The sequence below is a fragment of the Blennius ocellaris genome (assembly GCF_963422515.1).
Source record: "Blennius ocellaris genome assembly, chromosome: 13".
Taxonomy (NCBI): Eukaryota; Metazoa; Chordata; class Actinopteri; order Blenniiformes; family Blenniidae; genus Blennius; species Blennius ocellaris.
In genome coordinates, this window is record NC_137662.1 from 11964487 (window position 1) to 11986861 (window position 22375).

General features: G+C 41.3%; 3 protein-coding genes across 3 annotated transcripts; all 3 read right to left on the reverse strand.

Moving 5' to 3' along the window:
• Positions 1-2420: 2420 nt before the first annotated feature.
• Positions 2421-4531, reverse strand: cfl1l (cofilin 1 (non-muscle), like). The gene is made up of 4 exons (XM_080506984.1): positions 4268-4531; positions 3274-3551; positions 3089-3165; positions 2421-2918 (listed from the first exon to the last, which is right to left on the reverse strand). The coding sequence occupies exons 1-4, from the start codon at positions 4268-4270 to the stop codon at positions 2809-2811; spliced, it is 468 nt and encodes a 155-aa protein (XP_080363110.1). The 5' UTR covers positions 4271-4531; the 3' UTR covers positions 2421-2808.
• Positions 4532-8278: 3747 nt separating this feature from the next.
• Positions 8279-15214, reverse strand: LOC308138856 (calpain-2 catalytic subunit-like). The gene is made up of 21 exons (XM_080508131.1): positions 14922-15214; positions 14568-14637; positions 13824-13942; positions 13571-13704; positions 13308-13476; positions 13153-13236; positions 12931-13016; positions 12140-12214; positions 11766-11926; positions 11478-11647; positions 11361-11372; positions 10653-10864; positions 10518-10554; positions 10349-10414; positions 10203-10260; positions 10056-10120; positions 9841-9909; positions 9667-9745; positions 9443-9559; positions 8630-8685; positions 8279-8540 (listed from the first exon to the last, which is right to left on the reverse strand). Exons 1-21 carry the CDS (start codon positions 15156-15158, stop codon positions 8517-8519), a joined length of 2100 nt encoding a protein of 699 aa, XP_080364257.1. The 5' UTR covers positions 15159-15214; the 3' UTR covers positions 8279-8516.
• A 605-nt stretch (positions 15215-15819) lies between these two features.
• LOC308138857 (calpain-2 catalytic subunit-like) lies at positions 15820-21818 on the reverse strand (the record flags this gene model as incomplete). The annotated part of the gene is made up of 20 exons (XM_080508132.1): positions 15820-15843; positions 15921-15979; positions 16102-16218; positions 16856-16934; positions 17037-17105; positions 17194-17258; positions 17355-17412; positions 17504-17569; positions 17747-17783; positions 17895-18106; positions 18481-18650; positions 18736-18896; positions 19093-19167; positions 19260-19345; positions 19635-19718; positions 19826-19994; positions 20076-20209; positions 20798-20916; positions 21373-21442; positions 21582-21818. The coding sequence occupies 20 exons, from the start codon at positions 21816-21818 to the stop codon at positions 15820-15822; spliced, it is 2091 nt and encodes a 696-aa protein (XP_080364258.1).
• Between the last annotated feature and the right edge of the window lie 557 nt (positions 21819-22375).

Below are 22375 nucleotides of genomic sequence, written 5' to 3' on the forward strand. Positions count from 1 at the left end.
TCGATGCATTAAAAGTTAGTCAAGCAGTGGAAAAACCAGAAGGGAAACATCAAGTCTTAAAAATTGCTCAATATGAAAGATTGACAACCGTTTAAAATGTCTTTACTCTCATTTCACCAAACCTTTGAGATGCTGAGCGCAAGTACATTAAGCCAATAGAGCAGGTTGCCTCAACAATTGCCTCTGGAAGTGGGGTGCGGAGAGTGTACTAAATAAATGACAATGATGGAACTCGTACTTGGTCTCTGCAACAACCATAAGGCGGACATGCTATACATTGAATTTATGTATGGCTTAAGCCATTTTCGTAATCATCCTACTTAAATAGACAGGCGGAATTAAAAATGTGTGTGCAATCTCAAACAAAATGTGCTGAGCGTGTCTTTTGTTTTCCCTCAATTTGATGTTTGTAGGCACCATTATCAACCTTCTCTTAATGAAAAGAGAAAAAAAACACCAATGTGTTTTATGTACATCTGTGAGACACTTGGTTTTGCTGATCTTATATAAAAGTGCGGTGAGAAAGCAGAAGTGAGGCAGTCGGCATTTCTGATTCACCGTCGGGCTGAACAAAAGAGTTTTGACACCCCTAACTTAAGTTAACTTAAGCTGTTCCATTGAGTGCCATGTCTTTGTCTGAACGTGGCCTCACCTGTCATACATCACTTCATGCTGGTTGAGTAGGTGGGGGTGAAGAGGTGGAGGGAAATGTCTCTTCCCTGGGGGTAAGTGTTTTGTCACTTTCCACAAAATATAACTTCTGGAGCCTCAAAACATGTTTAATCATGAAAGATCACACAGCTTATTTATGTAGTTTTTGTAAATGCACTTTCATGACGTGAGCCATTTTGACTTCACGCCATTTTTTTCTGCATGTTAGCCAGCTTGAAATTATATGGAGCAAAAACGGGTCAAATAGTATGACTACTTTTACTTTCTAGCCAATCTGAACACTTTATCCCCTCATTTTTAGCAATTATTTAAGCCAGAAGTCTTTTTGAAAAGGAGCTCGGTATGCAGATATGTTTTTGAAATAACATAATAGGGTGAAAATTGTTCTACATAGAATTTTCAGAGAGCCAAAGACAAACCAAAGAAGCTTGCAGACACCTGGTCCTGGATCTATTCAGTGGAGTTGGGTGAACCCAGCCAGGTTAAAAACACTTAGGAAATGCATTTTCAATTCTGTTGTTTATCATGTATGGCAGGTTTTTATCTAGTGAAACTTTAATTAAACTCTTTAATTGCCAAACTGATAATTTGGCATTGTCTAATTTAATGCAGTTCAACATGATTCTAAGAACTATTTATACCTTATACAGAATTATTTTATATGTCTTTCAACTAGGAATTGATTTACACATTTATCTAAACAAAAAATTACTCTTTATTTCAAGCCAACTTGGATCTCGAGTGGGCCGGACTGATAAAATTACAGCAAACTAACTCATGTCAGCAAGTCAGTGCAAGAGCATTTAGTTGCTCTTTATGGAGCTGAAAGAGTTGAACACAATTTTAGAATCACACATTGCAAATAAATGCTTACCATAGAATAGATTGCCACAATAGATATTTAATTTTGCACCACAAGAAACAGGCATTCAGCTGAAGGTTTTCTAAAAATGCCTTTTGGTAGTTTCTAGTGAGGAACTGTTGTATTTGCAGAGAAGTTCAATCTTGCTCTTTGTGGGAGGCACCTTTTTTTCTGTAGGAGCCTGAGGGGAAATGGTTAGGGGAAACCTCAGTGACAGTGAGCTGCTGGGAGAACACGCCTACTGCAAAAACCATTCTGCACTCCGTGTTCTTAGTGTTGACGGCAAATACTTGTCAAAGTGATGCAAAATATCTCAACTGATTTCCTCTGCGTTACAGTTCACTCGATTTCAGGACAGCTGAATGACAATAGCGCAAGTTTTTACAAAACCTTGACTTGTGGTTCATTACTGCAAATGATCATAGACAAAACATTTTCTTACATTACTACCAGTGAGTGGTAGACATGTTTCCATGTCCAACTTGCTGAACGTGATTGAGAATGAATGTTGGAACAAATGCTCAGACGCTCCAAATTGACAGATTTGACTCAAAATGGCCAGACGAGTACAAACGGGCTCACACAACGCACAGTGGAACTGGTTTCTGAAAGAGGAGCAACTTCTCATACTTGTCTGAACACATTCGCGTGTCAGTTGACGCAACAGCAGCCACACCCAGCCTTACAGGAAGTGGAAAGTCGAAAGACAAGTATGGCGCTACGTCTCATCAGGTGTGGTGCAAACATTGCGATCAAGACAAAGTTGGATCACAGGCCACACGAACAATCTACAGCTCTATTTGGAGTATAAATCCCCATCGATGTGTGTTTGCCCCTGGCAATTTATCCAGATACCATCCATACAGAGAGGAAAAACAAATGACACTTAAGAGTTGCATCGACTTTATTAATCGCTCAAAAGTACAATAGGCAGAACAGTGTAACGGGGGAATATATGGCAGATATAAAAGCCCATCATTTTCACCCAGTAAATTGAGTATCAAGTAGCACAATGATGTGTTTAAGGCTACTGCAGTAGATTGCACATGAAGCAGTTTTTCCAGAAGAAAAACAACAACTATTGACTATCAAACAGGCCAGTCAAGTGACAAATTGTACTAAATGACTGTCAAATCTGCAAATTTACATCCGAGCTACAGCAAATATGAAATACGCGAGCAGATTTAGAAGGGAAAGTACATTCCACCTTTAGAGACCAATCATTTTATTTAACCTCTGTTGTACAAAAACCCACAATGATGGCAAAGACTGGATCACACTTCCTTGCCTTCGACTACCGTCACGTCGTCACCCAGCATTTCTGCAAAGGCTTTTCTGGAGGAGATGTCTCCTTTGCAGTTGACCTCAAAGTTATGTTTGACACCTGCACAAAAAAAACAAAGCAAACCTTAAGCACAAACAGAAGCGGTGAAGTCAAACATTATGTCAAGAAATACATTTCAGATACTTCAATTGAGAATAATTTAATGAAAAAAGGTTTACATGAATACGACCATTGTGTATCTACATGTATATAAAAAACCCAATACATACCAGTCGTAAGCTTCCTCAGAGAGTCTTTTGAGGACGCATATCTCATTTTTTCTTTTGTTTTAGCATCCTCATCACACCTGAAACAACAAAGGGCATTCACTACCACCAATAACCAAACATTAAAACACCGGTCGTTTCTCTCTAGTGGAATTCACACAACTTGTCCAGAGTCCTCAAACACGTACCATAAAATACACACCAGGTCTTCCTTCGCAGAGATCGAGTTTGTGAAGTGGCAGTCGTACAAAAGGTAGCGGCAGTTCAAGGGCTCCAGGCATGACGTCATGCACACATAAGCATCCCCATCCTCAAGTTCAGGATCCGTAATAATTTTGTCCTCAACGATTTCACCCTTTTCTTCGTCGATTTTTAATACCGCCACTCGTATGCGTGCCAATTTGCCTGGAACTTTCATTCTCTGGAAGAGCTCAATGACTTCCTTGCTGGCCTTTACCCCAGATGTCTGGTAAGAGAAGAGACGTGGAGCCACAATTAGTACAAACGGCACAAATGAACTGCTGCATCATGATCAAGTTAATCAGCAATTCTCATTTGGACGAGGTTATTCAAGTAGGTGTGATCAATCTGCACTTTCATTCACATTACATATGGCAAGATATCATTTCCTGCTTCAAGTCACAATGCTGTTCCCGTTTCACCCCTGCATACGCCACATGTTCGTTACCGTTCATATCGTTTCACAATGTTAACGTTGCAGTGTTAAAAGTACAAATCGATAATACTCGCCACATCAGAGTAATGACACGTTGGAGGCAATGCGAAATTTAGCTATTGGTAGCATTTAAATTGGGTGACACGTCATCTTCCAAATTAAGAAAAAAGTAAAAACAACGCCATTTGAATTATTTTATGAAGGTGAGGTTAACCCCCCCCCCCTAGTTGAGGTGTGTGTGTGTGGGGGGGGTTTAACTCCCGCCTTGGCCGCCACTTTGCGTCGAGCCTACCGCACCAACAAAAACCGACCGGGCTTCACGAGGAGCGTCTGAAACCCTCGGCTCAAATGGCCACAAAGATTCTCCCTCCATGCGGTGCGCGTGTCTGCGGCCGAAACGGAGAGAGGAGTCACGCGACGAGGCACAGTCCCTACAAACGGCAGCTTCCCCTCCACCGCGCGCGCGGGGGGGACTCACGGAGCAGGAGTCCGCTGGAGAGACTCACCATTTTGAGATGCGGAGGAGTGTGATGCAGGCAGACGGGCAGCAGAGAGAGCAGTCGACGGAGTGAGGGACTATCCAGAAGAGGAGCAGGTGGGTTCTTCGAGGCGGAGCCCGGTATTTAATGAGCGCTGTCCCACAGGAAGACCCGCCCCCCTCCTCACCTCTGGTCAACTGAGCTCAGGTGCGCAAAGTGTTTGCGTTTCGTTGCTTCCACGTCGGAAAATACAGATGGAATTAAACGCATGTCCGGCTTTGATTGCTGCGTTGTTGTTTGTTCGTTTCACCTGCTTTTTTTTTTTTTTTTTTGAGGGAAAATAGATTTCCTGTATGAGGAAAGTAGCAGTATTGGTGACGTAGACAGCACTACCTTATATGGAGAGAAAACGTGTCGACGTCTCGCGTGATGAGTTCTCCTTCGGTGGCCTTATAAGGTAAAACGCTTTGCACAATGCAGAGAAAAGGAAGATGTGTCGAAAGTAAGATCCTGTGTGAAAGGGTGGAACCAAACAATCCTCTACACGACCTGTGTCAGTGTTTTATTATTATTATTATTATTATTATTATTATTATTATTATTCATGCTTTCAAACTTCTGAAGTTCAGTTGCAAATTAATTCATCTTGACTTTGCCCCTTTTGTCCCCATGGTTACATTGTTCTCTTCAACACATTTGCTTCTTCAGCTCAATCAGTAAGGTATTCCAACAGCAGCTACAATGGGGGTGGTACAGCAAACAACCACAACTACTACAACAACAACAACAACAAAAATGTATTATTGCATGACTGACTTTCATAAAAAAAAAAAAAAATCCCCAAAGTGGTCACTCACTCCCACACTCACTATTTAATTACCCTGGTGTTTGCTTTACCCAATGAGAATGATGGTGGTCAATCAGATTACCGAGGTGGGTGTGCCCACTTGCACAGTGTAAACGCCACATCTGCTGTCTGCGTGTAAAGGTGTACAAACTTAAAACTGATTTCAGTCCCATCTCGTCTTAAAGCTCTCACAATGTATATGTTGAAGTTATATCAAACCAGCAAGAAAATGTTTTCATTTAGTTCACTCTCATTTTCTACCAAACCAATAAGCCATGGTGCTCTTCAAATTGTTCACAAGAATAAGAGTGATCGTGTTAATGAAGTGCAACTTGCTGCTTTGCTGTGTCAGTCTCTTTGAATCACTTGAAACACTTAATTTGAAATATAATCAGTGAGTGGATCATCCAAAATCTGGTCACAAAGTTGTATGCAATTGGAAGACGCCCAAAGCACTTGTTTGTCATTAAATACAGAGAAGCGTGATGTGTTGATAAGCACTCCAGCCTCATGACATGAAAATCGTGGGTTTCTAAGCTGGGCTTGCGTGGAGTTTAGATGTCCTTGATATTAATGCACAGGCTTTCTGTAGGTACTCATGTTTTCCTCCCTCCGCCCAAAATATATGTATTTGACGCTAATTGGTTATTTTAAAGTTCCCACAGGTGTGAGTGTGTGTGATCGTCTCTTGGCGTTTCCTGCAATGGACTCTGGGTTCATCCATTTTTAGCAGAGACATATGAATACAAGTGTGGCTTTACAATAATTTGTGAAATTTTGTTTCGATAACTGACGCAAGTACTTTTTTTCAACAAAAATGGCGTTGATCGGCCACTCTCTGCCTGCATTTTTATTTGGTGATCTTGAATGCACGGCCTTTAGACACAGTGAAATAGAGAAGCTACTGATAGCAATCAATCAAATAAGATGAAAGCTCCTCTGACGCTTCATCCCTCTGCTGCAGATTTGCACAAGTCCAAACCGTTCTCATAGTTCTATTTGTTTAGCAGATCATTCCTCTGAACTAATATATTTAAGTGGTAACCGTAATTGTTTTGTTAGTTTTGTAATGCTCTATTTTTTCTCGCAGGACTGTGATGGACCAACCGGGTGTACTTTGCCTCACGCCTTGTGTTGCCTCCATGTTCCAGCTCAAGAGCGACACTGGTGTGCATAGAATTGCTCCAGAAGATTGGCTGGTTGGGTAATTGTACCTTGAGGTGTTGTTGGAGCTTGTACAATCCATATATATTTCCAAGTTGATAAAAATCGAGGGTCTCTTTAAGCTGGATTTTGTTTTAAATTATTATTATTATTATTATTTTTTTTTTTTTTACAGCAAATCAAAATTTTTAAAAGGAGTTAGTCTTTTTCATCAGAGCAGGATTGCTTTGTCTATGTGTACTTGCGAGTTCAAAAGCCAGAGTTTGACTGCACGTCTGGACAAACCTTTTGTTGCTGTAAGGCATGGACATTCATGTAAGGACAAGTGATGGAATGTGAGGCATGCAACAATCCACCCATCTTCTACACCAGTGGTGCCCAACCTTTTTCTTGAGGGACTCCAAGCTTCATCATTGTAAAACCAGGCAGCCCCCCGAGTTTCTTTATATATTGTTTACACACTGTCATCAACTTACACCATTTCAAACATTCATTCACCAGTTTTTTTTTACTGCAAAAGATGCATTCCGTTTTAATTTTGTCCATCACTTCAATGAACCCATAATTCTATGTAATTTGCTTGGTATATATATTTCTTCTCCCTGTCTTACAGATTAATATTTCTCATTAGTCTAACGTGCCACCATTTCTTCTCCTGCTGCTGTCCCTTTTGTTTTAAAAACTATATATTTCAGAATAAATGACACACTTTTAATGTAAATGCCTAAAATGGGTAGTTTTGTGACATAAACAAATTAAACGCAGACTCGGCTATTTTTAAACATGAAAAGAAAATCAAGAATCTTTGAAAGTGTGGCTAAATCGGGCAGGGGTAGCTCTTGCAGAACCCTTGCTTCGAGCAGATTATATTTTCGACGAGTCAGGATAAGTGTGGTAGCTCGCCTACTTGAGAAAATGGCAGCCTGCAGTTACTCTCAAAGCTGTAAAAAAGAAAAGAAAAAGGGGAACAGAACCCTGAACCACAGGGCAGGAAATGGCTGCTGCATAACACTCTCTGTGGGTTGAAAACTTCATGCTGCTACCAGCTCCTGAGAGCTTGGCCTCAGCCCAGGTGGTGACGTAGGATCAGCTGTAACAAAAATCTGTGAGAACTGTGACATCTGTTGGTAACTGACATGTACTGAATCAGTGCCGGGTGGTGTCTGCTCAAAGGGTGCAGTGGGTGCACCATCGTTCAAAGTTAATACGTACGTTCAATGTTCACAACATTAGATTGACATTTTCTAGTAGGAGGATGACGAAACTTTTGCATCTTTTATTCTTTAAAACCATTGAATCAGCAAGATGCTGGAAATCATTCTCTCAGCCATGGCAGTTATATCAGCTGCACACCCCTGATGTAAATCCATCATTTCACTACTTTATAAAGGAGGTCTATGAGAGTGACATCTAGTGGCCGGGAAAGTCATTTTAATCCAGTGAAATTAATGTTATGTTCAGGAAAGTCAGTTTGGCTTTATATTTACATATTTTTATGATCCTCTGATTTCTAGCCTTTTTTTTTTTAAACATGCTTTTCATTTTCTGTCACAAGGGAACTGCTCCTCACTCTGTTAACCTCTGTGGTGATATTTTATGAATATCCAATTAATCATCCCTATTATGTCACTTCCCATGTCTTCCATTTCACCCCACGTTCTCATTCCGAGGCTCAGTTTGAAATTCGGCAGGTCATCTAATCGCAGCAGTTTATGGGAAAATTCAGGTCACCAGTCCATCACTGGACAAATACCGAGAGCGAGACGGAAAGAGACGGCAGCGCGGACTGACATTCACTCCTACAAGCAAATTAGAGTCCCCACTTGACCTCAAGCAAACCAGGACACCAGATGTATTCATATTACCATGAACATTTTTTTTTAACCCATCCTTACATGTAAAGTCAGCAGAAGAAAAAAGTAGCGTCTTGATATCAAGAATACACAGAAGGAATGCACTTGCATGCTCACGCCACTTAGAAGTTGTCAGAAGAAGCCAGAGTAGCAGAGAACATGCAACCTTTCATCTTTGAGGGCTCAAGAGAATTTATTTATACCGGGAACAACAAAAAGTGTTTTTTTTTTCTTTTTTTCAGTTTCATTTAAATTTGCAGATATGTAAAATCATCAGTAAGAGTTTTCCCTCAAATCTCCCCACATATTGATTAAGCCGAACACACTACAACATGTACAAATGATGAAAACAACCAAATATGATGATTCCCCAGCAGACAGACTCCTTGTTAGGCCAGCAGTGCGAGCTCCTCTACAACATGACCAGATCCAGCCACTGAGGACAAAATCACAAGCACATTTCACTCTGTTGTCAATAATTCATTTATCAGTGTATTTATTTCTCCTTTAGGAAGGAGCTCATACCTCTGTGAATCCCACTTTTATTTTACCGGAGCCATTGTCCAGAGTCTTGAAGGTGTCTGTTGTAAATGACAATAAATAATAAGAACTCTGCATCAAGTCTGCATGACAGTAGATTTGTTACATACGTACACGTGAGGATAAAACAGCATGGTGGTGAGCACAAAAACAAAAAACTGTCGGTAATCTACTGAAACTATGTTTATTAGTGTTTCTCTTACTTGTTTTCAAAATACTTTAAATATATGAAAAACGACATTCAAAATAATACAGATTACATTAGAGGATCGTTATCAAAGCTACATTTTGTCATGTTAATATTTGAATGGCGTGATTTTGTCCCACACTGTACACATTTCAAACAAGTGACAGTTGATCTGAGTGTAGAAGAAAAGCAGTTCATTCAGACAGCGGTTTGCTCAGCTGTGCCCCCTTCCGGGAGGCAGAGGTATTGACTACTTCACTTCTGCCTTTTCTGTTGTATTGATAGCCATAGCCTGCATGACTTTTGCCATGGAAACCGAAAATGTATAATTGTCTGCAAGCCTTAAACTGGTGACAGACAATTTACTGAAAGACGCACACTAAATGCAGTTTATATGAGATTACACAGTCTCCTCACTATTTCGACATGATCTAATTAAAAGAGTGTCCATCATGTAGTTCAACCCCCTGGTTTTCTCATGGCCTGGGGACAATTTCCTACCTTCTAACACGGATGTGTGTGAATGTGAGCGTGTGGCAACCTCCGCCTTCCTTGCAGCTGGGTGATAAAGTGAGTCTCGAAGATGGATGGACGGAAGACCAAAAACTCACCAAAAAGCAACTCCATGCGGATCAGGCAGCAGACAAAGTTGTCAAAGTCGATAGTGAGGCTTGGTTCACTGTAGCGGGCCACAATTATCTGATGCAGAGGGTTGTTCAGTGAGAATCCTGCGACAACAGAAACAGATGCACAGAATGAAAAAAACGAACATATACACATTAAAAAAAAAAAGTTCACTAAATATTATTAAAATGGACTAAAATAGATTATTTACCAGCAGCCTCGACAGCCATCCTCATCTCAGAGGAGCTCATGCAGCCACTTCTATCTGCGTCCCTCTCTTTGTACAGTTCCTAATAGAGTGAAACAAATTATTGCTCCATTTACCATCTTACAACCTATAACACCATAATACACACTAATGTGTGCAGGCAAGTGCGAAACGCACCAAAAACTTTTCAATCTTCGTCCACAGGATCTTAAACTCCACCACTCCCAGCTTGCCGCTTCCATCTTTCTTTGAAAAAATTGTCAAAGAAAATTGCGGCCTGTAGAACATATACAAAAAATACCTCCCCTCCCAAAAACAAAACCAAAATCAAACAAAAAACAATGATTCAAGTGTCGAAAAGAAATTTGGAAAAAGTTTAAGTTAAAGGATACATCCAGCAGACTTATCATGTTGCGGCAGGTCGACAGACTAAACCCGGTGGTCTTGATGTCATCACCTTCAGAAAGAGTAAAACATGGGGAATTTGCAGTTTCAACTGTAACACGAACATTTACAAGTGAGTAAATCACTTCTCTTACGTTTCATCACCACTCTGTTGAGGATTTTCTTCAGCTCGAATGCAGAAATTTCCACATCCTGACAAGTACATCATGTCGACACTGTCAGTTTCAACCGCAATGTTTGGAGAACATAAGACAACTTATCAAATTGTGAGCCCACTCACATGTCCAGCAAGCTGTCCAAAGAGTCTCTTGAATCTGTCAGTGATGTCATCTTCGTCAACATCGATCTAGCCATGGCAAAAACCCCCCCCCCCAAAAAACAAGCCTCATTTGTTATTTGTTAAAAGGTTGATATCAGCATTTGGCCACAGATGGAATGGTAGGATTTACCTCCTCAACATGACACTCAATGGGGTCATCGATCTCCCTGAATGCAGCACAAGATCACAGTCACAAATCATTTGTCATGTAATCACACACGCGGCGTTCATTTTGAAACTGCCCATGTCGGTGCTGGGAACGTACTGGAAATCAGCCTGTTTCTCGGTGAACACCCTCACATAGAAGTCTCCGTTTTTGTTGGGCTCAAAGGTGGAGGGGATAATCAGATATTCTCCAGGGGGAAGAGAGAAGTGGTTGCACACTTCTCGCAGGTTGATGAAGGTCTCGGAGCGCGCTTCTGAACGGTTGCGCAGAAAGAAGTTTTCCTTCAGGTGCACCTGTTGTCTGCCTGAGAACTGCAGAAAAATGAACACGCAGCAGTGTCACATAAAAACACCCTGCACGTTTCCCCTTCAGTGATGATTCATCATGTCATATGAAGAAAACACAACTAGGAAAAATAAGTGCAGTTCTAAGAAGATGTCAAGGAACGATTCTAAGGATATGGTGAACTGTCCACATTTTGATTTTGATTTCAGTTGCAGTATTGTTGTATCTTTCGAGAAAAAAGTTGAGTTCAAATGTCTTCAGGATCTTCACTCTGTCTATCAGATCTGCAGGTAACATTCCCATCATTGGGTGAATACCCCAAACTATCCTTATTTCCTTTTGCACACATTAATAAATATCACAGTCCTTAGGCCATCCCACAAATTCTGACTGAAGTCACTAGTTCATGAGTTTGAATATACAATTGATAACCCCGGCATAAAAATAGTGCATTCTAAAGGTACTTTTGGAACATTTCTTGAATTCATTCTTCTGATGACTCCAGCAGCATCTCTGTCTTACCTCCTCGGGCAACTAAAAAAAAAAGACAAGAACAAATCAAACGTAAGAACGGGGTGATAAATATACATTTTGATTGACGGTTCCTTTACATTTGCCATCATGAAGTCGACTCCTCACCTCATAGATGGCAAAGCCAATAGTGTCCATGTCCTCCCCCATTTTTCTCCGGCGGCGCTTGTTTTTTTGCATCACGCCCACAATGAAGGTGCAGCCGTCTTCGCCCTCATCTGGCTCGTCGTCCATGTCAGACAGCTTCACAACGAACTGAGGATTCATCCAGAAGCTTCCTGGGAGGGAAAGTGAGAATCGGCAAAGAAGCGCATGAGCCTTTTATACAGCAGGCAAACACGTGTGCTTGCTTACAAAAGTGATTGCATTCAAGTCTGTAAGTGACCGTGCTCATACTTGGGTAGTTTCTGCAGCCTCCAGCAGACACCCCCTTTCTCCAGGTATCCTCAAACTCAGACTCTGCCCATTTCTTAATGTCAACTCCAGTGAGAGCATCTGGAGTGAGATGGCAGATCTCAAGGCGGGAGTATTGTTGCAGGAAGTCAGAAAAAGACATCCTGCGGGAAGAGAAATGGGAAAACAAACTCTAACTTCAAATTATTTGCACATTTAATCCTTCTGTTTGCATATATAGATATATCTTCACAGTATTACTTCACCTGTGGCATTTGTTTGTTGTTATTAATATGCTTCCTGCAGGTATTAATTCAATGTACTATTAATAAGATAAAGACAAACAATGGAGAAGAATCGTTTCAATAGAAGTTTACCAGAATTCCCCATCCTCACAACGGCTAAGTAACCTTGATCGGTCGTCATCACTCACATATCTCCATTCACCGGACCTTCACGAAAGAGAGAGGGAAAGAATGACTTACATTTTCAACATGTTGTTATTTTTCCCTGTATTGATTTGCACACATTAGAACGACAGCAGCTGTCATACCTCTCCGAACACACCAGACACATTTAGTGAGGATGAGTTTTAACACCATTTTCCCAACAGGAAATACCAGCCTTTCCACTGGCTCGTTGTTACACCCATGACAGAGACAAAAGCATCTAATAATCTTGTCCAGCCAGAATAAAACTGGGTAGGTCTTTAGATTAGGTTGAATCTGTTAATAACCACCAGAAGAGTTCAATGATAAATAATAAGACAACACTATAAGAGGCTTCATTTGGTGACCACAAATCAAAATTGATGGACCATCCAACCGAAACCTGGAAGCAATTTTTTCGAGTTCACTGAAATTTTACTTGTTAGAAGAGTGTATTATACCAATTATAAGAACTTATGTTTAATAGAGGGAGGGTGTGTTTTGGCCACTCCCTTCAACTGGGTTATCACAGCAGATTATGTGCTTGTACGATCGGGCAAAGGTTTTCTGCCTGATTTCATCCCTGACCCAACTTGACCGCTAAGGGATCCACAGGCATGACCCGTTGGCAATGGTATTCGAACCAGCAAACAAATGTACCTGGACAACACAGTGATTTTTGCCATGTTGAATCGATGCTAAGAACATTGTTTTTTTCCTGTCCTGTCTTTACTACTTACTTGTCACTCCAGCCTCCGTTCCACTCCACTTGACCCCACGGGTTTCTAATCCTTATCAACTTCTCCAAGCCTCCCCTGAACGACACCTGACATAGAAGTATATATAAGTTGCTTTTGATATTTGCCGTCGATCACAACGTGTCATTTTACTAGACTAACTCCAAAAGCTCCCAGTGGTATGTTTGTGTGTATACATGCATTCAAAAGGTACATCATCTTTACCTGCTCCGCTCCCGTCACAGAGTAGGCATGGCCCTTGACCAGCTTGCGATATGTGACTGCTTCTGAGTCGGCCGCATTTGTGATCTTGAAAGGGGAACAAAAATTTAGCATAGATCAACACACACGTATGAGTGAAATGGGAAACTAAAACCCACGTCGATGGAGCATCCCAGGAGTGAGCCTCTTTCCAAGGCCTTCTGAATGATTTTGAAGAGATGGGGATTGGGTTTGCTCAATTCATGCCTTTCAGCAATACCGCCGGTAAAGTCCTCAAAACCCTCAATAGTGCTACCACCAGAAAGAGCCTCATAGCATCCATTTATCCTGAAAGGAAAAAAAAAAAATCAAAGAAGGACTAGATGAAAAACAGATACCAAACACATCACAAAAGGTATCCAGATGTTTCAGTCTTTCATACTTGGCGTAGGCTTTCTCCAGCAAGGCACTCCAAAACTCTGAGCCCTCCTCCGAGTGGACAAATAGCAGCTTTCCATCTCTTGTGGGCAATCGATCATCTACCACCACATCCACCCACTCTCCAAACTGCCAGAACTAAAGAACCACAGAGGGAGACGCCAGATGAAAACGCAATCTTGTTTGTGCTGCAGCTCTGACTTAGCTAAATAGAAACAAACGAAGATGAAAGGACGAGGCATTGCAGCTTGCTGTACCTCAAAGTGAAAGATCCCGGCGTAGTTCTCATCAAAGCTTTGGTCCTGAGGCACAACACGATACAAAACCTGTTTGTTCAGAGTCAGAGAGGCAATAGCTGCCAGGAGCCAGCAGTCACCTGTGGACAAGTGTCAAGATAACAGACATATTTGTTTAAAACCTCAAGTAACACCCAGAAAAATGTCAGGTTGTTGCCCATTATGTCCATGTGACACATGCATAAACACAGTTGAAACATAGTTTGCACACAAACGTTTGCCTTGTAAAAGTTTGGATTTGTGTGCTTCTGCAAAACCAGTACAGCCTCACTGACGTGTGAAGAGTATTGCTAGACAGGGCGTAGACAGAGAGGGCTGAAGCAGCTATGAGTTGCAGAGTCAGCTGACATCACAACAGAAGTATTTGTGAGGGGAGGTTGTTCTCAGGTGTCAGGTGTTTCAATCGAGTAAAATGCAATTTTGAGACACGTAACTTCATCAAGATTTTACTGAAACACAAGGCAGAGAGCTTTGCATGCATGCAGTCACTTCAGTGATACTTTATTTGTGTTATAATTACAGTGAGAGTCCACGAAAATATCATAAATACCTGCAGCTGAGGCTTGAATCATATGATTTGTTAAATTCTATGAATGTTTTACTGTCTGAACAAAAGGATTTCTTAGAATCTTGCTCAATGTGGATACATTATGTATGTGTGTATGTGCGCTTGGGTGCCTGCTTGCGTGTTTGTGCTTGTCTCACCAAGTGCTCCCTGGCAAATATCAGTCCTGGAAGCATTTTTTATTATAAATTGTGGATTATGGCACAATTCCTAAGAAAGAAAAGAAAAACAACATAAAGTTAAAAATGGATGTCCGGTTGCATTATCTCCTTGCATGCAGACGTTCACTCAAAGTATGTGTTATTGAGAGTCTTTAGGAATTTTCTTGTTCTGTTTCTTAAGTATGAGTTGTTTGTTTCATTTGACAATATTATGTCCACAGACATTTGCAAAAACATGGCCAGTAGTAATGCCTGTGAGCCCTAACTCAATCTATACTTTTTGCAAGTAACACCATGCAAGCTTTTACTTTCAGCTGGTGGATCTGTACCCACCTTGGGTCTTTTCCAGGTGACGCCCCGAACTTTGTGGGAGTTTGGTCCAAGTTCGTTGAAGCCCAGGGATGACGGCAGAGGCTCGAAGCACTCATCTTCAAATAGTCTTCCTCTGTCTAGACAGTCGGTCTTCAGTGCCTCGAAGTCCTGGTTCAGGTAGTTTATCGCATGCGAGTTGGTTCCAATCCCGCTTGCCTTGTCTCGGTTGTGCTGAATCCTATCGACTATCCCCGGCATTTTAAAGGACTGAAAAGGTTCTCCGCGGTCGTTTGAAAGCGTGTGTTTGCAGTGAGAGAGGCTCTTTGTCATATGAGGAGAGCAACTGCTTCCACACCCCTTTCTATTCACACAGCTGTTTCTGTTTCACCTGTTTGGTTCAACTGAGAACTACCGTCACGAGGTGAACTGCAGCTCAACTAAAACTAAATTATCTTGTCTCACTCATTATTTCTCTGTATCTCAGTCTGACTGTAAAAGCCTGATAATGACCTTGATCCAGTATGACCTGGAAAACTATTTGGAGCAATGGTTGCTCAAGATCACAGCCGAGAATCTCTGGACTTCTTCAATCATTTGGTTTGTGAGCTCGATGTCAGCGCTTACAAAAATTAGAGACTAGATTGAAGGTTTTTTGTTCCTTTATTTTTTATTTTTTTCAATCATGATCTTCTCATTTTGGAAAAGTTGCCGCAAACAAAGATAGTTGAAATTGGATTAATGATACAAATAAAACATTGGAAAATATATTATTCCTATGTGTCTACCAAGGCATGTTAAGCATTTGAAATGAGAGTGCATTTGTTGGTTAGATTGAGTTTATTACTGAATCATTTAGATATTTGAACTTCCTCTTCCTGGTGAAATCAGAAAAGGTTCTTTGCAGGCGTCTTCATCAAATCTAATGGATCGCCAGGCACAGCCACTGTAAAAAGAAACTGAGTTATAGTCTACAAATAAGAATCCTTACTTGGATAGCATGCAAATCTGTTTCCAACACACCTGTTGCAAATCCAGCTCAATCTTCCCTGAGTCGCCTCTTTGCAGTACCTTAAACATCCCTGATGAGAGTGAAACAGAGGGACAAGGACAAATCAGAAGTGTAAGCTTCCCCTTATTGCTCTCTGATGAAAACTGCACTGTAGCGTGACAAAGAGATATTTTGATGTTTGCTGGAACTTACTGAAGAGCATTTCCAGTTTGATGAGACAGGCTACGAAGCTGTCAAAGTCAATGCCATACTGAGCATCGGCATAACGACTGACGATGGCCTGCAACACGGCGCTGTTGACCTGGAAACCTGTTAGAGGAAAAATAATTGCTCTTATCATCCTCTTTCTTTTTTTTTTAAACATTCGTTGGGTGCTTTCTTAGATGTGGGATCGTTATGACCATCCATCCACTTCTTTTCTATGTCACTTTATCTGAATATATGTCATGGGAAATATAGTTTTTAAAAAAGCGTCTAACCGCAGGGAGGTACCAGACGGGTTATGTTACACTGCCTAGCCCATCCTTGTTTGTTTTTTTTGTGGTGAAGAATCTCTGAATGCATTGTGTGCAGGACGGGAGTCATGGAACTGGCTTATCTCGTCTGTTAGTAACTGCCTTACACACATCAGGCACATGAACAACAAAGAAACACAACACACACGCCCAGAAACACCTACATGCGCCCACACATACATGTCTGGGGCAGGTATGCACACACACACACACACACACACACACACACACACACACACACACACACACACACACACACACACACACACACACACACACACACACACACACACACACACACACAGTCATGAGCAAAGACTGAGATGTTCTTCCTTTACATATATTGTCATATACATACATATATACATTCTAATTAATGTTGCATTACAAAATAAATAAAGATATTTCCAAGACTTCTGTTTCTTGGTTACCTGCTTCACTGGCAGCTCCTCTCATCTCATGGGTGCTCATGGTGCCAGAGTTGTCAGAATCATGGTGCTTGAAGATTTTCTGTCGAACCATTCCACACACACGCGTGTTGTGTTAACAGAGAATGTCATGTACGTCTGTGTGATGGGCATTGATTCAACAACCACATGAATATCTTCTTACCAGGTACTTCTGAATCTTATTCCACAGCAAATGAAATTCCATCAGTCCCAACTTGGCACTTTCATCTTTCTGAAAATTGCTAAGGTTTATAAGACAAAAAATACCCATATGAATTGTTACAACAAAAGACGGTATTGTTCTTTTTGAAACAGGATACATCCAGTAGGCTGACAATAAGACGTCCGGTTTCGAGGCTGAATCCATCCGTCTTCAGGTCAGAACCTGTAAGAAAATGATGCCACAGCCAACCCAAACTCTTATGTCAATGTACAGTATCTGTACAGTTCCTGTGTAAATATGTTGAGCTGGTGAACTTACGGTGAGAGACGATGTTGTTCAAAATCTTAACCAGTTCAAAGATGGATACCTCCATATCCTGTGTGGGATGTTGTTAATATTACCCAAATTGTGATTGTTAATCTTGTTTTTCTTCAGTCTTCTCAGACACGCCATGTTGCTCAACATACATCACCAGCAATCTGCTTGAAGATTTCCTTGAAATGAGCGTCCACATCACTCTCAGACACCTCTGGCTGCGAGAAAAAGAGGGACACTGTAGATAATAAGCAAGCTGAAAAATAGCTTTTGTTGAAATTAACATCGGAAATATCACTTTCTTTTAAAGTCAGTCCCAAGGTGGGAATTATTTATCACATATTTTAAGAAGGGTCAAATTAATTTACAATCAATATTTCACTGGAAGTTCTTACCTCCTCTATTTTAGCATCAATGTCCTCCTCCAATGGACTAAACCAAAAAAGAACAGAGACAATTTGAAAGTGGCTTTGAACTGTACCCACTAGATGGCTCTCAAACCTCTGCTGCAAAAACCTAAACCTGCACGTTTACTCAAATGACCTGGTTGCAGCCTTTTTCTCTGAGAACACCCTGAGGATGAAAGAGGCGTTCTTGTGAGGGCAGAAGGTGGAGGGAATGATGACGTATTCTCCCGGGGGAAGCTTGAATCGGTCGCACACTTCACGGGTGTTGACGAAAGTGTGGCTCATGGCCACACTTTTCTGCCTCAGCAGGACATCTGGACCCAGGTGAACATTGCTGCGGCCTTTGTACTGAAGTTTAACAACAGGATAGTTTATGTTTAAAGCACATTCCTCAGACACACAATAACATATTTGAATATTACGCCGTATTTTGTTTTGTAAACAAATGTGGATATAAATCAGGATCAATGAGAACAAACTCGTGGTGGGCCTAGCTACTTGTGATTTCAAAAGTAGAAGATTACATTATGGAAATAGTACTTAAGTCTTAAGAGTTAAGAGTTGTAATTCATCTCTTCATCACATGATTTTAGACTGATTTAAAAAAAATATATGAATACAAACCTCATCTGGGACCTGTTAAGAAAATATAGAAATGAAAAAATCAATAATTTTATTTCAGTCAGTAATATCATAGGACAAGTCATATAAGTCTAAGACACCTCATAAATGTCAAAGCCAATGGTCTCGAGGTTTTGGGACAGTTTTTTCTGCTGTCGTCTCCCCTTCTGCATCAGCCCCACCAGGAAGGTGCATCCATCCTCGCCATCCACGGGATCATCGTCCACAACTTCCAGACGTACCACAAACTGAGGGTTTGATGAGAACGTGGCTGAAATACACAAGAAAACATTTCATTGAGTGGAAGGCAACAGGATTGTTGCTCAGGCTTGACGGGCTGGCAGTTTCTCCCTGACCTGTGTTATTGCGGCAGCCGCCTGCAGTGGAGCCGACCCTCCACATCCCCTCAAACTGATAGTGATTCCAGTGATGCACATCACCACTCGTCAACACGTCCGGGGTCAAGTTGCAGATCTCCAGCGTGGAGAAGTGCCTGATGAAGTCGAAATATGACATCCTGCGGAGAAGAACACATTTCTTTTCATTCTTCACACCGACAACAACGTAGAATCTCCAATTTGTCTCAAGTCCATGTTTGTGGACAAACAATTGCAATTTCTACATGATGATGCAGCTTACACACACAGCATCGAATACAACACTTTTCCATGAAAAAATTTTTTTTTCAAAAAGACAAACGAATGTAGGTTTACCAGAACTCTCCGTCATCAGCAACATGATTCAACTTTAGTTTGTCTTCTTCATTGATACATTTCCATTCAGTGGATCTAGATATGAAAAGCAGTGAGGTAAAGTTGGAAATACTGACAATGCATCTTCAAAAATAATGCTTGATGGATGCATAAACATTTCTATTTACCCATCACTCCATTGTCCAGTCCATTCCACCTCACCCCATGGGTTCCTGATGCGGACCAACTGAACCTGCTTGCCTTGAAAATCAACCTGAAAGGGAAAGATATAGCTTGCGATAATATCTGCATACAGTATGGCTGAATTTCATCTGCTTCCTTCAGGGGAACACAGAAGATTATGTGAGCTGCATGTTAGATTTTGAATGCGTTTTTACACTGGATGTCTTTCTTCAGCATGAAGGAGTAAAGAACCTTACTCAGTCTTGCTTACTGAGACATAGTGTTGATCCAAAGTTGCATTCGAACAAGTCTACATCCTGTGACATACAATATGAAGGAAAACATGAATATTCTGTTGACTGCTCAGATGAATAATTTACCTCCTGTGCACCAGTCACTGAGTATGCATGTCCTTTTACAAGCTTTTGGGCTGTAACTGCTTCCGTCTCATAGGCACTGGTGATCTGAAAGCAGCAAGATTTATATTTCAGCCAGATGCATTGCTTCAGAATCATTATCGGTGGGTGTGTTTGCAAATTTTCTTGCAAATCAGTATGAAAATAAGACTCACATCGATAGAGCAACCAAGCAGTGAACCCAGGCTCAGAGCCCTCCGGATGAGTTGAAAGAGGTTTGAAGGTGCCTTTTGTAAAGCGTATATCTCTGCGATGCCACCCGTGAAATCCTCAAAACCCTCAATGGAGTTCCCTCCAGAAAGAGCCTCATAGGATCCGTGCAACCTGTTACACACGGAGGGATGTGAAAGGATTAATTGGCTGTTTTGCACGTCGTTCCTACATTGATTTTAGTCTGTCCATTACTTAGCGTAGGCCTTCTCCAGCAGTGCGCTCCAGAACTCTGAGCCCTCTGCTGAGTGAACAAACAGCAGCTTTCCGTCTCTGGTGGGTAAACGGTCATCAATCACCACATCCACCCACTCACCAAACTGCCAGAACTGAAAATAAAATCAATAAACTCAGTTTCTAATACTTCCCAAACTGTTGTCATCATGCTGTCCTCCTCAGCCACCATATGCATGTAACTATGAAGTCTCAGCATGTGGACAGGCAGAGATGGAATTTGAACTTGCAACCTTCTGATTGGGAGAGGACTGCTTTACCACTCTGCTGCCATGCTGCCCTACATTGTGGATGGAGCACTTTAATGAATGAACTACTTTCTGACAGCATCATGAGGGATGACTGACTGTGAGTAACATTTTCTTCAACATGTATTCACAATACCAGAACTTCCTTCTCTGTGAAGGAGTGAATCAGTCACCCGACGGGCCCACACTGTGCTAACAGCTCATCTAATGTTTCACAGCTAGAGACAATTAAAAGTAAGTTACATTCTCAAGTTACTTTTTAATTGCAGTAACTTGATATGGCCTGACATCTTTACACTAACTTTAACCAATCACTTGTCCCAGGCAATACCCAACTACAAAGAATACATAGATGAAAATAAAGGTATACAGCTCTTTTGTGTCATCGCCGACCGCGCAACATCAAATGCTTCTGAAAAAGTCCCTCGACCTGACCTGAAAGTGAAATATTCCAGCATAATTTGTAGTGAAACTCTGATCAGGGGGCACCACACGAGCCAGGATCCGTTGATCGAGAGTCAGAGAGGCTATGGCAGCCAGAAGCCAGCAGTCACCTGCACAAAAAATGTCAATCGATGAGGTATATTGATTTATGTACACACAGTACAATGAGTAGTTATGTAAAACTAAAATAGTTGGTTAACTCCTGCAGTCATGGGAAAGAAAACACATCTTGTGAAATGTATTCAAAGTATAAAGGCACACATGGAAAAACAAACAAAGCGTAAAAAACAAATGTATTTAAATGTGGGGAGTACATTTCAAAACTGAAAAATAAAGTACTTTGTAGAATGTAATTAAGTATTGTTACTTCCCACCATACCATAGGGTAGTGAATGCACGGAGATTGGGCAACATGTGACATTAACCACAACGCAGCAGGATGTGCCAACAAACCTAATCTCTGTACAATCTTAATGATTGGCATGTTTACTCTAGAGATGTTTATCATATCTTTAAAATACAAATCCCTCTATTATCTTCCGCCCACCGTCTTTCCCAACACTTACCAAGAGCTCCTTGACATATGTCCGTCCTCGTCGCTCCATCATTGATGAACTTTGGGTTGGAACACAGCTCCTGTACCAAATTCAACATAATGAAGACTTTGAGATTATTTGTCATCTGTATTCCACATGCCTGGACTAAAATACAGTGTTTTGAATAAAATGAATGACAAATGGGCTTTATTTGCTTTGCTTCATCAGTGAACTCTCACCGTTGGCCTTTTCCAAATGATCCCCCTGGTGTTTGATGAGTATGGTCCCAGCTCGTTGAAGCCCAGCGACTTGCACTCTGCTGGAAAGCGACGGTCCTCAAACAGGCGTTTGCTCTGCAGACACTGCTGCCTCAGAGTCTCATAGTCCTGATTGGAGAACTTCACCGCATGCTGTTTGGTCCCGATGCCTTGTTCTCTCTCCTTCTGGTGGGCCAGTCGACCTGCTGTGGACGTCATCCTCACCTGTCAGTGGAAGAAGTCAGAAGTTATTAGACTTGGTGTCTGGACTGGAGTTCCCTCCGTGTGAGCAGTGTGTGAACCGATCTCCCACCAGGTGTAGCACAATCCAGGCTTGTCTTTGTCTCAATGCTCTTTATAGCTACTCTCAATGGTGGGACTGGAAGAAGGGATCGGATCACAGAAGGGGAGGATCCTTTGCTGGACAGGTGAGACAAACAAAGCAGACAGAAGCAAACCCCTGAGCAAATCTATGGAACACTGACAGGCCAGTAACCACAACTGGAATACAAACAGTGGCACACCTAGATCCAACAGGAACCACCGCTCGGATTGCAAAATTTGAATGTATGTGAACACAGTTTGTAATTTTTCTCTCCTACTTTTTAATATTTTTTTCCTTAATCTTTATTTGTAACATTTACCCATCAACAATAACACTCCATATAAACCAAAAGCAATCTACAGCGAAATCCTTTGATAAAGTATTGCCACTGCCATTGATTTAATAGCTGCCTTCCGTCTGAGACAGCTATTTCTGCTATCCATGCTGCTGC

Excerpts from the sequence above, each read along its gene's own strand:
- cfl1l (XM_080506984.1), bottom strand. Across the intron at positions 3,166-3,273 it reads GACCTGGTGTGTATTTTATG|GTGTGATGAGGATGCTAAAA; the intron begins GTACGTGTTTGA and ends TTGTTGTTTCAG. Across the intron at positions 2,919-3,088 it reads TCTGAGGAAGCTTACGACTG|GTGTCAAACATAACTTTGAG; the intron begins GTATGTATTGGG and ends TTTTTTGTGCAG.
- LOC308138856 (XM_080508131.1), bottom strand. The coding sequence starts at position 15,158 with ATGCCGGGGATAGTCGATAGGATTCAGCACAACCGAGACAAGGCAAGC. Across the intron at positions 12,215-12,930 it reads AACGGAGGCTGGAGTGACAA|GTCCGGTGAATGGAGATATG; the intron begins GTAAGTAGTAAA and ends TCTTTCGTGAAG. Across the intron at positions 10,415-10,517 it reads TTGAGTGTCATGTTGAGGAG|ATCGATGTTGACGAAGATGA; the intron begins GTAAATCCTACC and ends TGCCATGGCTAG.